This window comes from Patagioenas fasciata, chromosome 10 (genome assembly GCF_037038585.1).
Source record: "Patagioenas fasciata isolate bPatFas1 chromosome 10, bPatFas1.hap1, whole genome shotgun sequence".
Classification (NCBI taxonomy): domain Eukaryota; kingdom Metazoa; phylum Chordata; class Aves; order Columbiformes; family Columbidae; genus Patagioenas; species Patagioenas fasciata.
Genome location: NC_092529.1, coordinates 9,888,166 through 9,904,112, shown reverse-complemented (window position 1 = coordinate 9,904,112; position 15,947 = coordinate 9,888,166). Strand labels below are relative to the sequence as shown.

Here is a 15,947-nt window from a genome sequence, read left to right as displayed (position 1 = left end):
CTACTGCTTGTTATGAGTAAGCACAGAAATCTATTGGTAGAGCGAAGCTTTAGTTTTATCAGTATTGATGGGTGTGTGTTTAGGATCCTGTTTGATGCAACACAAACTACGTTTCTGCCATATTGTGTGTATTTTTACATAGGACCGACTCAGAGATTTACGAGGATGCAGTTGAACTTCAGCAGTTCTTTATTAAAATTCGAGATGAACTTTGTAAGAATGGAGAGATTCTTCTGTCACCTGCTCTCAGCTATACCACCAAGCATCTTCACAATGATGTAGAAAAGGAAAAGAAGGAAAAGCTGCCCAAAGAAATAGAGGAGGATAAGCTGAAAAGAGAGGAGGAGAAGAGAGGTAGCTACTTTATTTTAATTAATTTAAAATGTATAAATTGAAAAACGTACCTATGCATATGATGTATCCTTTGCTGTTGCTGCAGCTGCACCTTCTGAAGGGACCTTAATAGTCTGCTTGTCCACCAAAGGTCTTGTATTTTATTTTGATCCTTCTCAGCCATGCCAGATGGCTTCAAGAAAGAGGTGTAGGTAGATGCTAACCTATGTAAACTCTTTCATCAGAACACATTAGTGTACCAGCTATTTCAAGCATATTATAGAACAATATTTTTTATATTAGAGCCATTATGTAGGGCAAGAAAGCTTCTGTGTAGGTCCTTTATGTTTCACAGTTCATGGCTGTTGCTGTCCATATAATCGTTGTGGAGCATGTCTAGGGGAACGAATAAAGCTTTCTATTTGTTTCTTTCCACAGATGGGAGCAGAACTGTTAGCTCTATCTTAGAATTGTATTCGTAACATGGTTCGTCTTCCTGCATAGCACTAATATCAGCATCAGTAATGTCTGATTGCTTCAGCCAGGCTCACTATTATAAGGGGACAACAGCTGTGATGCCCTTTGAGAGTTAAACACCCCAAAGAAATCAAAATGTGTCTTTCTGAAGGCTTCTGAGCTCCATGCTGTCACTGGGTTCCTCTTAACTCACTGGAAGGGCTCAGTGACGGGGATGTATCTGGTATCATGTGGCACTTGTGCACGCAGCAAGGGGTAGGGGCATTCATGTCGGCAGTCTTGGCTATCATGGAAATGTGGCATTGCTAACATCTGTTTTTCCCGTCTTGAAATAAGAAGCGGAAAAGAGTGAAGATTCTTCTGGGTCAGCTGGGCTGTCAAGCTTGCATCGAACCTACAGCCAAGATTGCAGCTTCAAGAACAGCATGTACCACGTAGGAGATTATGTGTATGTGGAGCCTGCAGAACCCAACTTGCAACCTCACATAGTTTGTATTGAGAGGCTGTGGGAAGATTCAGCTGGTAAGGATGTCTTTGCTATAGAAAAACAATATGGTGAAACTTCTTACTATTTAAAACTTCCAATTTGAGTTTTTTCTGTATAAATGGTATTTATTTTATTTGCAGAAGTATGTGTGGGGTGGTGAGTATTTTTCTTGTTTCTGAGTTGCTTTGTTCCAAAGAATATTGCAAATACGAAGTTCTTGGATCAGCACACACTTTTTTGTTGTTCTTCTCTACCTATCCTCAAATTGTAAGCATCCCAGAGAGCTGGCTCTTCTAAGCAGGACGAGCTCCTTCTAATTTAGGCACAGAAGAACACCTGGGGTTTTTCCGTGCCGAGAAATCTGAACCAAAGTCGGGTACGTTTAACTGCAAACGTTTCACAGAACGACTCAATTTCAGAGCTTGCCTCTGTTACATTTCAGAATTGAACTGAATCTTGCATTTCCTAGACCAAATCAAACCATAAGAATTACTGTTTGTTTTTTTATTTTTTCGTCAGTGATGCCTTCTGTTTGCAGCAGGTACTTCTCTTAAGTATAAGGAAGGGCAGAGTTGTGGCGAGAGTATCAGATAAGTGCAGTGCACTCTCAGCAGTCTTGGAAACTACAGTTGCTGAGGGGTACAGTGGAGTTAAGCATTTTGTTTCCACTGTTTTTAAAGGAATGCAATGGATGCATTACAAGGACAAATTAAAGAGACTGTGACTCTTAAATTTGGAAAGGAGAAATGTAAGGCAGGGTATAATTAAGGTCCACAAAGTCCTGAAGTGGGTAGATAAGTTGAATGCAGAAATACTATTTAACAAATCCAGCAGTACTAGAGTTAGAGGGCACTCATTGACAATAATAAATCAGATTAAAACACATGAAAGTGTTTGGCTTTTCAGTACAGCAGGTAGTGAGCTTCCTGGCTTCCTCGGGAGTTTGTGGAGGCAGATTGTATCAGCAGGTTCAGAAATGAGTGAGACAAGTTCATGTACAACACATCTAAACCAAATAATGAAGGGAATAAGTACCAAATAATAGCCAGATAAAGAGAATAGCTCCCTAGCACCTCTAATGCAGTGACTGTAGGAGGAGTGAAATGAGTTACGGACAGTGACCAAGTTACCCAAGGTTCTTCAAATAATCAGGTGATTGTTGTGTAGAATGTGAAACCGTTTCAAGGCCTGAAAGTCAAGATTTATAAATAAGAACTGATTCCTCCTTTATATTGCTTAGTCAGGTTTTACTGGGGTAAAAACAATTGCCTGGCTTTTTAAATGAACTGTTTTTTTCTTAGCTGAAACAGTTATGAAATCTTGTCCTGTTTTGAAACAGTTTGCTCTCAGTATAAATGACTATGTGGCTGATTAATCAAATCTGTAGTTGTTTTTTCTTGCTCACTAGAGAATATGCCATTTTACCTCCATTTCTCTCTCACTTCTCTCTCTTTTTCTTTTTTTTTTTTTTTTTCCTCTTAATAGGAGAGAAATGGCTCTATGGCTGTTGGTTTTATCGACCAAATGAAACATTTCATCTTGCAACACGAAAATTCTTGGAGAAAGAAGTTTTCAAAAGTGACTATTATAATAAAGTTCCTGTTAGCAAAATTTTGGGCAAATGTGTGGTCATGTTCGTCAAGGTGAGAGACTATTCAGACTAATTTGTTAAGCAAATAATATGTTCTCTGCTGTTTTCTTGAAGAACTGTAGGCATTCTAACATAGAGACAGTCTACTAACACTTAAGTAAAATAATACTGTTTGTATTCTTCATTTGCTTCCTGAGATATGTAGTTCATCCAAGTGATGGTGCTTCCTGTTGCTGGTTGGTTTGTAGAATCATATGTTTATTAGATAATTAGCTAAGTGATTTCTCAAAGCATGTAGAAGAGAAATTGCAGGTAACTACTTGAATGTTCCCATAAAAGCATGTAGATATAGGTTTGATAGAGGGGAGACTTGAATGGCTTCGTAAGAGGATGAAGTGCTTAATCTCTGTCTCAAGTTGGATTCCACATCTCTCTTGTGCTGGGGATTTCTGTCTTGTTCACAGCACATCTCAACCAGTTTTCTGAGGGTCGTGTGTTTGTATCAAAGTGCTCCAGCTGCCAAGTACGTGAATGGATATCAGAGTCACGTATCAATGAGCACGGAGCTTACTTCCCCCCAAAAAAAACTGATGGTCATGTCCTCTTTCCAAGTCAAAGCTCAGAAATCTTGTGAAGGTGGTTTTGGGCTGCAGATCTTGTACTTGTTAACATACCACTTGGGTAAACAAATAAAGCCTAACTGTTCTCACATAACCTGTACTGAAATTAGCTTCTCCTCTATGGGTGGGATTTCTTGTTCACTTTTAATTTTTAATATAACTCGAATGTCAAACTGGAAGAAAAGAAGACAGTAGAAGGACTTTATTCATCTAAAAGCGTTCTTGATATAAACGAAGAAAAGAACTGGGAAGCATGAGAGGGATTTCACTGTGTGTTTGGGGGATATGTGTGCGTGTTGCCGAAATATTCAATCTTTTTTTCTTCAATCCGCAGGAATATTTTAAATTGTGTCCTGAAAACTTCAGAGATGAGGATGTCTATGTCTGCGAGTCACGTTATTCTGCAAAAGCAAAATCTTTTAAAAAGATTAAACTGTGGACTATGCCTGTGAGCTCTGTAAGATTTGTCCCACGAGATGTACCCCTGCCCGTGGTCCGTGTTGCTTCTGTATTTGCTAATGCAGACAAAGTAGATGAGGAGAAGCAGGCTGAAATGTTGGAGGACAGTAAGGTGGACGAAAGTATCATTCATCTTGAAAAGGTATGGAAGATAACAGTGGAACATTGATTATGGTTGACGGATAATAAAGAATGACAAAGTGTGAGTCTCATGACTTCAGTTCCACAACATCCAGACAAAATAAAATATAAATAAATACGATTATGTTATAAATTATGTTGAGCAGACTTGTAGATAAATATAAAATATAAATAGACTAAAGAGAAAATAAACTGTGTACATATTTGCTAGATTCTACAAATGTTTCAAATGCTTTCTTGTGATCATGGGAAAGTTGTTTTTTGTGTGTGGGTCTTTTTTTTTACCACTTCAGAAGAAAAAAATACAACTTCACTGTAAAGCTTCCCTTAAGCCTAAAGAATCAGTAGAACTGAAAGTCTTGTTTTAGTTCATGACAATACTAAAATGCTTTGTTGTGTAGCTTTTCAGTAAAATCGCCAGTACCTAGGCAGCGCTGAGCAACACATAATTTTGTGACCTATTTATGGTTGAAAACTTAGCAGTTTATTGTCAGAATGCTTAAGAATATTTTTGTCCAACATACTGGGTAGAATGATTTATTGTATTTAGAGTCATAAAATAAATTTAAATAAATGTAATTAAGTTGAAATAAATATATCTAAAATAAATTTAGAACCATGAAAAAATAAACAGTCGTTAAAAAAGCCACTATACATTGAGTTCTCTAAACAGAACCTCTGAACAGAATACCCAGCATGCTCATTGTCAGCTTTAATCAGACACTTAGTATATATTACGGTATTTATTCGTATAATGACAAAAGAAGGAATTATTTCTACCAAGAGAATAAAAATTTTTGGTGTCTTTTCCTTCTGCACCTTGGGGAGACAGCCCATGTTTTCTTGGCTTTCTGAAATCCTAGACTAGAAGGTCAAATGAGGCACAGTGTCAGTTTTGACTAAAAAGTAAGACACTGAATAGGACAAATCGTATCAATTTGCAAACAATACAGGGAGTATTTATATTATTGTATATGAAAGTTGAATCATTAAATTTCTATGTATGTTAACTTGGCTATATACTCAATTCTTGCCTCTTAAGCATGTTATTGTGCTTTAAAACAGACCATCCACATAGGCTAACAAGGTTTGGCTTGGCCAGTTAACTTTGAAGCAGCAGAACAGAAGAGGACCTGTAAATTACTGTTCTGGCAAAATTACAGTTCTGTGAAATAGGAAAGCTTGTGACATACATGGAGGGTATCTTTGGCTTCATTTAATTTTTAGATTTCAAGGCCCCTCACTTTCGCACGTACAGTTCTGTTTAGTGTTTAGCTGTTACTGGTAACATAAAGATAGAGCAAAGTCTCTTACTTGCACCTGGCTTCTTTTTATGTGTTTTGTTTTCATTCATCCACAAGTTTCTAAATGGATATTCTTCTGCAGGAGAAAGAAGACGTTCCAGTAGAAATGTCCAATGGAGAGCCTGGCTGCCATTACTTTGAACAGCTCTGCTACAACGATATGTGGCTTAAGGTTGGGGACTGCGTCTTTATAAAATCCCATGGGTTAGTGCGACCTCGGGTGGGAAGGTAGGTGCAGCTTCTTCATTTGCAGTTTTTCTATAAAAGTAACTTGGAGAAAAGAGGGACTTGTTGCAAAAAGTATAAAAGAGGTTTGGGAAAAAAGAATCTTCTGAATGAAGCTAAATGTTACAAGCAGAAGTTTAGCTGTCTAATAAAAAAGTTATACAGTTGTACACTTGGAACAGGCTGTTCTTCTGTTCTCATTTTTACTGACAGTCTTCCTGACCAACCTGCATCCAACTGTCTCATTGAGGACGGATGGCCTTTCATTTATGTCAGTGGTTTGGTTTTCCTTGCAGAATTGAAAAGATGTGGGTGCGAGATGGAGCTGCATACTTCTTTGGTCCAATCTTTATACATCCTGAAGAAACTGAACATGAACCAACTAAAATGTTCTACAAGAAGGAAGTGTTTTTGAGTAACTTGGAGGAGACCTGTCCAATGACTTGCATTTTGGGTAATTATTAACATCTTTAAATCTAATGGGCACTCTTTCTTTTCTCACACAATCTGAAGTGATTTATAGCTATGTGTAGGCTTGATTCCAAGTATATTTTTTTCACATTGAGTGGAGAAGGAGCATTATTCTGTCCAATTCTAATATGTATTCTTATATATGCATTCACCTACAGTGAGAATTTTCACTATAAGAAAGTTTTCTTACAAGGGAATTACATGTGTATCGTAGCCGGAGAACAGAAAACTCCATTCTTCTCGCCTGTTAATATAATTACTCCAGTATGTGTTAACTGGAAAGTCAGTTCAGAAGGAGGTTGAAATTTGGTTTGTTGCATAAGATGGTGACTATGTACTTTGTTTTGTAGTTATGATGTTGCGCTAAATATAGTTAACTGACTAGCAGTCATGGGGTTTTGTTATTTTGCAGGTTTTCTCATTCTTTAAAAAAAATCCAAAAGCTGCAGTAAGTTCATGTAGGTTTCTATGAGAGGCATTATTTAATACAGATATCACTTGGTGTATTTTCCATAGTTGGGCCAAATATCGGGAATCCTCCAGACTTAAGAGACTGGCAAAATCTTGAATTTCCACACTTTTTGCAAACAGCCTGCAAGTGTGGCTGCCTTCTTACCCAGCTCTTTCATTTCTCCAGGAAAGTGTGCTGTTCTGTCATTCAAAGACTTCCTCTCCTGCAGACCAACAGAAATCTCTGAAAACGATGTTTTTCTTTGTGAGAGCCGCTACAATGAAAGTGACAAACAAATGAAGAAATTTAAAGGGCTGAAGAGGTTTTCACTCTCTGCGAAAGTTGTAGATGATGAAATATACTATTTTAGGTAAAAATGTGATGCGAATGTGGGGGGTCACCTGAGCAGTGTTCTCTATTGTGGGGTACTGAGCCCGGCTGGCAGGCACGCCCTCCCAGCCACTCACTCCCCCAGCAGGATTGGAGAGAAATTGGAAGGGTAAAAGGAATAAAAACTCCTAGGTCAAGATGAAGACAGTTTAGCAAGTGAAGCAAAGCTGTACACACAAGTAAAGCAAGATAGGGAATTAATTCACTGCTTTCCTCAGCAGGCAGGTGTTTAGCCATTCCCTGGAAAGCATGGCCTCAGCGTGGGTAATGGTTACTTGGAAAGACAAATGCCGTAACCCCAAACATCCCCTCTTCCTCCTCCTCCTCTCCCCAGCTCTTATTGCTGAGCATGGTGTCACATGGTGTGGAACATCCCTTCGGTCAGTTTGGCTCAGCTGTCCTCGTTGTCTCCCCTCCCAACCCGTGTGCACCCCCAGCCCAGCCTGCCTGCTGGGAGCACAGAGTGGGGAAAAAGAAAAGACCTTGAGGATGTGCCAACACCGTTCTGCAGGAACTACAACATCCCTGTGTTGTCAACACTGTTATGGTCGCAAATCCAAAATGCAGCACCAAGCAGGCTACTGTGCAGAAAAATAACTCCATCCCAGCCAGACCCAGTACACACTAAAAATGTCATACTTGTAGGAAAAGGTGAATTTTTACTAATCTCAGTTTTGGGGAAGAAGTCCAGATAAAATCAGTCATTTCATGGTCTTAATAACAGTGGATGTTTTCTTTGTGTTCTCCTGACTTTAGGAAAAGTCATTACGTTATCAGATTAGTAAAATTTCTTAGATGTCGTTAAAATACTTAAGTCCTCATTATGGGTAACAAATAGCTTTTCAGTTGGCGAACACTGATATTAATAAAAATATTAAGTTCTAGCTTAAGTAAAATGTAAAATCTAGGGAAGATGTGGTGTTAGCTGCCTTCTGTTGCACAAATTAAGTATTCCTGCATTGAAATTGCCTTCTAACTCATAAAAAATTAAAACAAAAAAAACCCACCTTCCATCAAGTGACTGAAATGAAACACTGGCCACAGACACTGAATGTTTTCTACTCAGCCTTCTGAAAGGAAGCACAGGCACATCCTGGGTCACCATTGTTTCCATGTTGTTCAGTGATGAGGAATGGTTGGTTTTCTCTTCAAAAACGTATGCTATCTCCTCTAAAGTATGAGCATATTTTTTATCTGCGTTTTGTCTTCCTCCTCCACCTTTCAGAAAACCCATAATTCCTCAAAAGGAACCGTCTCCACTACTGGAAAAGAAGATTCAGCAGCTAGAAGCAAAATTTGCTGAGTTGGAAGGAGGCGATGAGGACATGGAAGAGATGGGGGAAGAGGAAGGTGATATGACTGAAACACCTTCTATGCCTCAGCTTCAGACCCCATTACCTAGTGAACTGGATATGATGCCTTATACTCCACCACAGGTAAGGGTCTTCCTTGAGAAACCTTTAAACCTTTATTTTCCACATGCTTTGCCCAGCCCAAATAAGCAAAGCAACCGTAATATTTTATCATATACACAGAAGAGATTTATACTTCAGTTTACAAGTCTGTGGAATAAATTACATGGAACAGTTTTGACGTATCCACTATATCTTGGTGATAGTATTCTATTAAAATATTTGCAAAGGAAATCATTCAGTTAAGGAAAATTAAGGGTACATTTTTGTAGGATATGTTAACACTATTTCTAATTAGTAGGTTTTCTGTGACACTTGTTCAGAGGTACCATGTCCTTATGTTTAACGTAAAGTTGGGATGTAAGGGTTTAATTGTATATCTCAATTTATCTAATGCCCATTTTTAAGCTTTTCCTTGAATTTTGAAAAAGTTAGCATTTTGGGTGTTACAGTTTTGCTACATTTTTAGAAAATGTTGTGTATCATCCTCAAAGGAAAAAAACCAGCTTTTTTAGTATTGAGTTAATCATTCTTACTTGGAAATAAGAACTTGTTAAAAAAAGTCAGAAGAACTGATGTCTTAGAATCTTACACATTAATTTGCTGATAAATAGGTAGGAAATAAATGGGGAATCGTGGTGGTTCTTTGCCGCTTGGATGCAGCATGAGTCATTTCTGCCACTTAAATGGGGCACTGTTGATCCCCTTCCCACTCTTGCTGTGTTTCATACACAAGCCCTGGTGTTCACGTAACGGAGTGTTGAAGCAGGGTGAGGAACTGCTTTAACTGGAAATTAACCTAACCAAAAAAAGTTTGTTTGCACCTGGATTGGACCCCTTATCTGTGTCATCGTGTTGCCACATCCAAGCCAATGCGAGCATTGAAGAGGCGACGATAATGACCTGCTGTGAACAGGAGGGTTTGGAACCAGCAATCTGGGTTTCTGCTGCATTGCACTGACTGTGAGCTGGCAGCCTTGTTGGCTGTTGGGGAAAGGATGTGACCCCTGGATAGAAATAACTGTCTTTGGGTGTCACAAAGAAGAGCTGATGAAATGGAAAGCTTTAGCTTGGTTTGATTGTGATTTTTGCTGTGGGGTCAGACCACCCAACACGTTTTGCTGTGCAAGGTTGGTCTTGCTGCTCCTATTTTAATGTGCTGAATTTCTTAAGTAGCATGAGAAGTCTTGCAAAGTATTACAAATAGAAAGCATGATACCAGCATTAACTCACCTAACACTTGAGGAGGGGGAAGGTAACTTTTTAAAAATCAAAATATTACCATTGTTAATCCTGGCATCTACTGAAAGCAGTTTAAATAGGGATCACTGGACATGTCCTCAAACTGCCTTCTGCAGCATTCACTGTCTTTTGATCTCCTTTGCTTTCTCTCTTTCTGCATAGCTACATTTTGCTCAGATTACCTTGAGAAGTTTTATTTAAACACTAATATATAATATCTCTCTAAAAAGCCAGTTTGACAGTTGCACAATTTTATTTCTTAGTTGTTTGTAGTGGGACAGTCTTGCAGAGCTTTCAGGATAACCGATCAGAAGTCAGGCTCAATAGATATATCCAACATGTGTATATGTACCTTTAGACCGACGTGAACTCTGAAGTCTAGAACTTGAAGTAAAAAATACAAAAACAAATAAGGGAAGCTGAAAAGGCTCAATGGCAGTGCATGCTGAGAAGTAAATGGCGATACACAAGTGCCCTGGCAGATTCCTCACACTGCTGGCTAGGAAAGAAAAGGCATGTTCTGTCTGAGCTGGCACTCGGAGCACAATTTAACTCCAGTGGGGAGAGAACTGACATACAGCAGAGAAACAGGCTTTCTTCTTCAGATTATCTGTTCTGTTTATGTCCCTAGTGAAAACTGTCCTTTTAAACAGAGTTCCTTGCTAAAAGGCATGTGTTTGCTTCATGTTCTCTTAAATGTATAGAATTTTATGTAACAACTAATAAACCCCAGAACTTTAAAACTTTTTTTCTTCTGCTAACAAAGAAACTCTTACTACACCTATGAACAAAAGAAATCAAGACAAGTGAATTGTGGACTTTGACAAATAGATGGATGATGCTTTCCTGCTGCAGTTTGCTGTGATTCAGGTTGAACCGAAAATAGAGAAAGATGTGGAACTTCATTATTTGCTTTAGCAAAACAGCTGAGAAAAGGCATAAAAGCGGGTCCTGGTTTACTTCTTAACACAATTAAAACTGAATATGCAGTTATCTGACTCAAATCGAAGAGATCCTGTATCTGAGATGTGAAAGAATGGACAAGATAAAAACCAAATTCAGAATTCTTAGAGTTTCCCAAACTCCTGTTTACCCTCCCAAACGGGTGGTTAGGCTTTTACCTTACATTACTGTTATCGAAACTGTTGCAAGCGCTATAAAGGCAAAGGCAGCTGATAAACTTGTAGCTATCAAAATGCAGATGTATGAGAGGCCAAATATATAATTAAATCTTCCTGTTTCTGAATTGAGAAATCTCATCTACCAATGTGGGCTTGCCTGAGAAGCCAGAATGAGTTGTACCTGCCCTGTGTGTCATCCCAGAACCTGCATGGAGCTTTCTTCACCTCCTCCATCTTAGAGACTAACCGAGAAGACCTCATCCCCAAAACACAAGTGTTGTCTTTAGGTTCGTAATGAAAACGCTAAGGATGAATTGCCATTTGGAAATCAGTACAGTGAAGTTTGGAATAGCGTGCAAGTATGCTTCAGTTTACCCAGTGCCTTGCTTGAAGTGACGAGCAAGACTTTTTGAGTGTCTTGGTATCGCTGAAGCTTTGTTTTTAGCTGAGACAGGAGTGTTGAACTGTGGGATAAAAGTGGCAAGGAGAAGCAGTCAGAATTTCAAGGCAGGAAGAAAACAGTTGCATATGTTTTTCTTTGCTTTTTTTCCTTGCCGGCTATTTGGAAACAATGAGACTTTTCAAGATGTGAGAAATGTATAATATTTGGGATATGAGAAGGGCCTTTGGGGGTTTTTGGCTGGATGATACATTTGTGGGCTTTATTGATCAGAGTATGGGTGAATTATGGTGTTCTGTGACAAAGATAGCTGGAAGGAACCTTTAAAAAGGGGGTTCCAGAATAGGTAAAATTTTTGATGGTTGAAACTTCAAGGAGCTCTCAACAGGGTGTCCGTGGTGGCAAAAGCAAAGGAACGGAACTTTTGTTACCTATGAACATACAGAATGTGATGTGAACCTGTTTGTGCAGCTGGGCTTTGAGTTTTGCAGGGAGAAATGGCTGCTTGAGGAATGGGAGCTGAACACTAGAGAGAAAGGAAAGTCTGGCAGGCAAAGCAGAGAATGCTCAGGGATGAGAAGAGTGGAGGATGGAGCCGGGGAGGGCAGAGGTTGCAAAGGCCCAGGAGGAAATGGGGAAGCATTTCCCTCAAATGTGCAGTGGCAAATAGAACGTTTTACTCAACCAGTGTTTGCGAAGTTTCTCAACAGCATAATGGATGAAATCTGTGACATAACACAATTACTTTTATTCTCTACTGGCCTTCCAAAATAGTCACTTATTTGCTACTCAGAGTTTCTTGGTCCAGTCCTCTCATTCAGTTTGCAATGATTTCAGATAATAGTAAATGTTCTGTGTTGTCTTACTGAGAATTTTTTGAAGCCTCAGTTATAAAGGTGGCAATATGTCTGGAAGGGTTGAAAAGCATCAGAACGTTGTGGGGGTTTTTGTTGTTTGTTTTGTGGTTTAGGTTGGTTTTTTGTTGTTGTTTTTTTCCTTTGTACTTTTCATAACAATGTGCATATGCTCTTTCATGCATCAGTAGGAGATGCAGTCCCTCTTTTAGGGGCTGTAAGTTTGGATTGTCCTTGTACAAATATGTTCAAGAGAAATGTGGGAGTATTTTGAAATACTATTTCTTAAAACTTAGAATTTTGCACATCAAGAAGCTTCTCCTTTGTGCTCTTGTGGTCATAACTGCTTTTTCTCACAGTCCACTCCCAAGTCTGTTAAGGGCAGCACCAAGAAGGAGGGATCAAAAAGGAAGATCAACATGAGTGGGTACATCTTATTTAGCAGCGAGATGAGAGCTGTGATCAAAGCTCAACACCCAGACTACTCCTTTGGAGAGCTCAGCAGGCTTGTAGGAACTGAATGGAGAAACTTGGAAGCAACAAAGAAAGCAGAGTATGAAGGTAAATAGAAACTAAGATGCTGAATGCTTTTCTGCCTTTTTTTTTTTCTTTCTCAATGCATTCATTACTGTTATTCAGATGACAGGTTTAATAAAAGAAGATATTTATGTTTGTGTTCTGGATGTACCTTAAAGACAAGTTAATATTGAGAGATGACTGAAGAGGAGCAAAGAACATATTTAAGTTTTATAGTGCACAACTGATAATTTAAATGTCTTTGCCACAAATAAGCAAATGAACAGAGACCAAGAAAATGGGGATGAATTAGAAGGGGCACGAAGCCCCTGGGTTGGAAGTCAGTTGGAAAAATGGTTTGTGAAAGTTTCCTTAAAGGAGGACTGGGGGGAATTTTGGACAAGAAGCTCTTCAGAGCTTTAGCAGCAGGTAAGAAGGCTCACAGCGGAGCAGGTAAAAGGTATATGCCTAACGCTACTTAGTGGCTTAAAAAGCTGTGGTAGAATAAAATCAAGGATACAGAATCTGTAATGATACTGTAAATATGACCTATTGTTCAGTCTCTGTATTCATCAATAGTTGTAACTGATTTTGCTGAGAGATTTCAAATACTGAAGTAAGCCTAGGAATATTTCATAGGCATGAGATACTTTAGACATTTCTCTCTTTCATTCTTTCTTTCTTTCCTACTGATATTGGTCACTGTGTTTCAACTTTACTGGATTAAAATAAAATACAATTGATTTTTAACAGCAGGTGCTTACCCAAGCCAAATACATTGGCTTAACATCCATAGTTAATTACTCTAGTTAATAATGAGTCAACACTTTGAATAGTAAAACCCATTTTTTTTTAAGCAACTGTTGCAATTTTACTGGAAGACAATGCTACTTTGGTTAAGAAAGTTTCAACACCCTGGAAAGTTATTGCCTGATTAAGTTATAACTTTTTTGCTTTCTGAAAAATGAGGTTTGGTAGGTTTTATGCCTACTCATAACTTAAAGACAGCTTTGATCTTCAAACTAGTAGTCTGCATGCTATCACTTCCACTCTCAGCTGCCTCAGCCCTTTCTGAATTTGCAGTAGTAGCTCTTTGCAGTTCTGGAGAGTAAGACAGCAGCACTCAGCTATGTGCAAGTTTTCTCTGCAGGTGCTGTGAAGGGAAAAGGTAATGCTCTTTCTTTCTGAAAGTACCATGGCCTTACTTTTTTCCTGTTGTAGTTTCCTTCTCCACCCTTCTAGGTGCATGTGGTGTCTTTTTATTGACAGATCCCTCCTTACAGCCTAATTCTTCAGCAGTAGGATGGCTTGCATGTCATCGCTTCCTAGCTTAGCGCAGCTTGACATCTTGCACTTCCGCAGGAAGATGTAGCTGTAACATAATGGTAGCAACAGTGTCTGTCCACTGTATTAATGATTGCCTATGTGCTTCCATTTTAATCCTCTTTCTCAATCAAAAATTTTCCAAAGCTTTTGAGGTTTGGGCTGCAGTTTCTCTAGCTTGGTGCCTGCCCAGAACTAGACTTACTTTTATTTGTTTTTGAGGGGTTGGAACGGGACTACAAGGTGTCTGAACTGTGTGTGCTTACCATGTGTGAAAGGAGAGAAACTCTTCTCCTTCCACTGTGAGGAGCCAGAATTCACAGGCTTGCGTGGCCGTGTAGCAGGGAGCAGGGAACAGGCATGGTTTGACACTGCAGTGAACAAGTGCCTTTCTGTGTTCTGGTGAAAAGTAGTTTGCATTTTAGATCCATTTTGACACATTGAAAATTTCATTTGGTATATGTACAGTCGCTTTTTTAGCAATAGTTGAGCAAAGAACAGGCTGCATTGGAAATGCCTACATGGCTAACTGCCCTGGGAAAACTCCTCAAAATAAAATGCAGTAGTGCACAGGATTGAGGTAAAGGCCTCTTTTAGGGAAAAGCTCTGTTCAAACCAGAAGGTCTCTTTCCCATCTCTTGAGATGTGTTAGAAATGTTGAGTGATCTCAAGTCCTGGCCTAAACAATTTGGGTTTAGTATTGAGTATTAAGGTGAATGCTCACGGCTGAACTTTGAGGCACCACCTTTGACAGTGTTGTTTCATCTGTGAGTTCTGTGGCAGTCACAGCGTGGATAGAGAGCAGGGAAAGCCTCAAGTGTTGTTCACCCTCAGGTCCTTCTTCAAAGCTCAGCACTCCCAAGTCTGATAAAACTGAATGCTTAACACTAATTTCTCACTCATCAGAGTGTCTTCAGAATTTTGCTTTTGTCTGACCATTTTTTTTTTAGCTGGCCAAAAGTATGTGAGAGTCAGAACATCTGCTTCATCGTCTTCCCAAATGCTTGCTCTGCTCTGAAGAGGATTATCTCATTTTTCTACTTTAGGATCTACTTTAAAATGTCTTGTGTATTTTGTGCTTAATCACATATGAGTTGCCTGTAGTAAATTTAGGAGTTTCTGTGCGTCGTCATCTCTTCCTGAAATGCCAGAAGTGAAAAGGAGGAGGGAAATGCCTTTGGAAATTAAACTGGTCTTTCAGTGTATGGAAGCAGTGCTAGAAGCTGCACAAACAGACTCTACAGGAGACAAATGCGTGACAGACTCTTGAAGTCATATACTAGAGAAAACAAGTGGCATTGGCAGGATGCATAACAATCTCCTTGATGAACAACTTCTTAGGCTTTGTTTGACAGAGGACCTTGATTGCTGTTTTAGTGGTAGTTTTCATCTTTCACCAACTGCCAAAGAACTTCTAGCCCTGCACTGACTTATTAAAAATTGCTGGAGATGTATGCTGCATCATTTATTCTTTGTTGTTCCTCATTGCGTCAGTCAGATACAATGTTCAGAGTAAAGAAATCAGCAACTTGCATGTCCCCAAAGAACCTTGAGTGGGCATCCAGTAAATCTCCTTTTTTTGTTTGTTCGGCTGTTTTTTTGTTCGGTTGTGTTGTTTTGTTTTGTTTTCTTTCTTCTTCTTCCCATGACCCTTTGCCTCTCCCTTAATATAAAATTGTCCTCTGGTCAGATTCCCCTGCAGTAGATCTTTTGTTCTTGCAGTCACAGTGAGAAACTTGAGATAATGACCAGATTCATCGTGCAAAGGACACACATGACCTCCAGTGAGCAGCACAATGTGAGTTAGACATCTTCAGGAAAAAAACAATCTCAAAGGGGAACAAAGTGGGGAAAATGACAGGAGGAGGCAGAGAAGAATATTTTTGGTTCATCAAACTGCTGCTTGTTATGTTCCAAACACTAAGGACCTATCTACACTAGGGAAACTTTGCAAATGCTTCCCAACTTTGCCGCCACTCTTCAGCTTCGTCAGTTGTAAAACACATGGGGAGCCCAGGAATGAATGGGCCAGCAGCTGGCACTGCTGTCTGCTACTTGCATCGTTCTTGAAGGCGCGGCTGATAGACATGGTGTGTAAGAATTTCCGCAGCAGCCGGTCACGGGTCTGTG

General features: G+C 39.3%; 1 protein-coding gene across 12 annotated transcripts in view; it reads left to right on the top strand.

The window, feature by feature from the left end:
• The window catches only part of PBRM1 (polybromo 1), a 60,831-nt gene that overhangs the window by 33,018 nt on the left and 11,866 nt on the right, over positions 1 to 15,947 (top strand). For all 12 annotated transcript variants that reach the window (XM_071813088.1, XM_071813085.1, XM_065845207.2 and 9 more), the window contains 9 exons: positions 143 to 354; positions 1,147 to 1,332; positions 2,783 to 2,940; positions 3,843 to 4,109; positions 5,495 to 5,640; positions 5,934 to 6,091; positions 6,746 to 6,929; positions 8,175 to 8,385; positions 12,338 to 12,539. In XM_071813088.1, the coding sequence (XP_071669189.1) occupies positions 143 to 354; positions 1,147 to 1,332; positions 2,783 to 2,940; positions 3,843 to 4,109; positions 5,495 to 5,640; positions 5,934 to 6,091; positions 6,746 to 6,929; positions 8,175 to 8,385; positions 12,338 to 12,539 (1,724 nt within the window). The remainder of the gene's footprint in view (positions 1 to 142; positions 355 to 1,146; positions 1,333 to 2,782; positions 2,941 to 3,842; positions 4,110 to 5,494; positions 5,641 to 5,933; positions 6,092 to 6,745; positions 6,930 to 8,174; positions 8,386 to 12,337; positions 12,540 to 15,947) is intronic.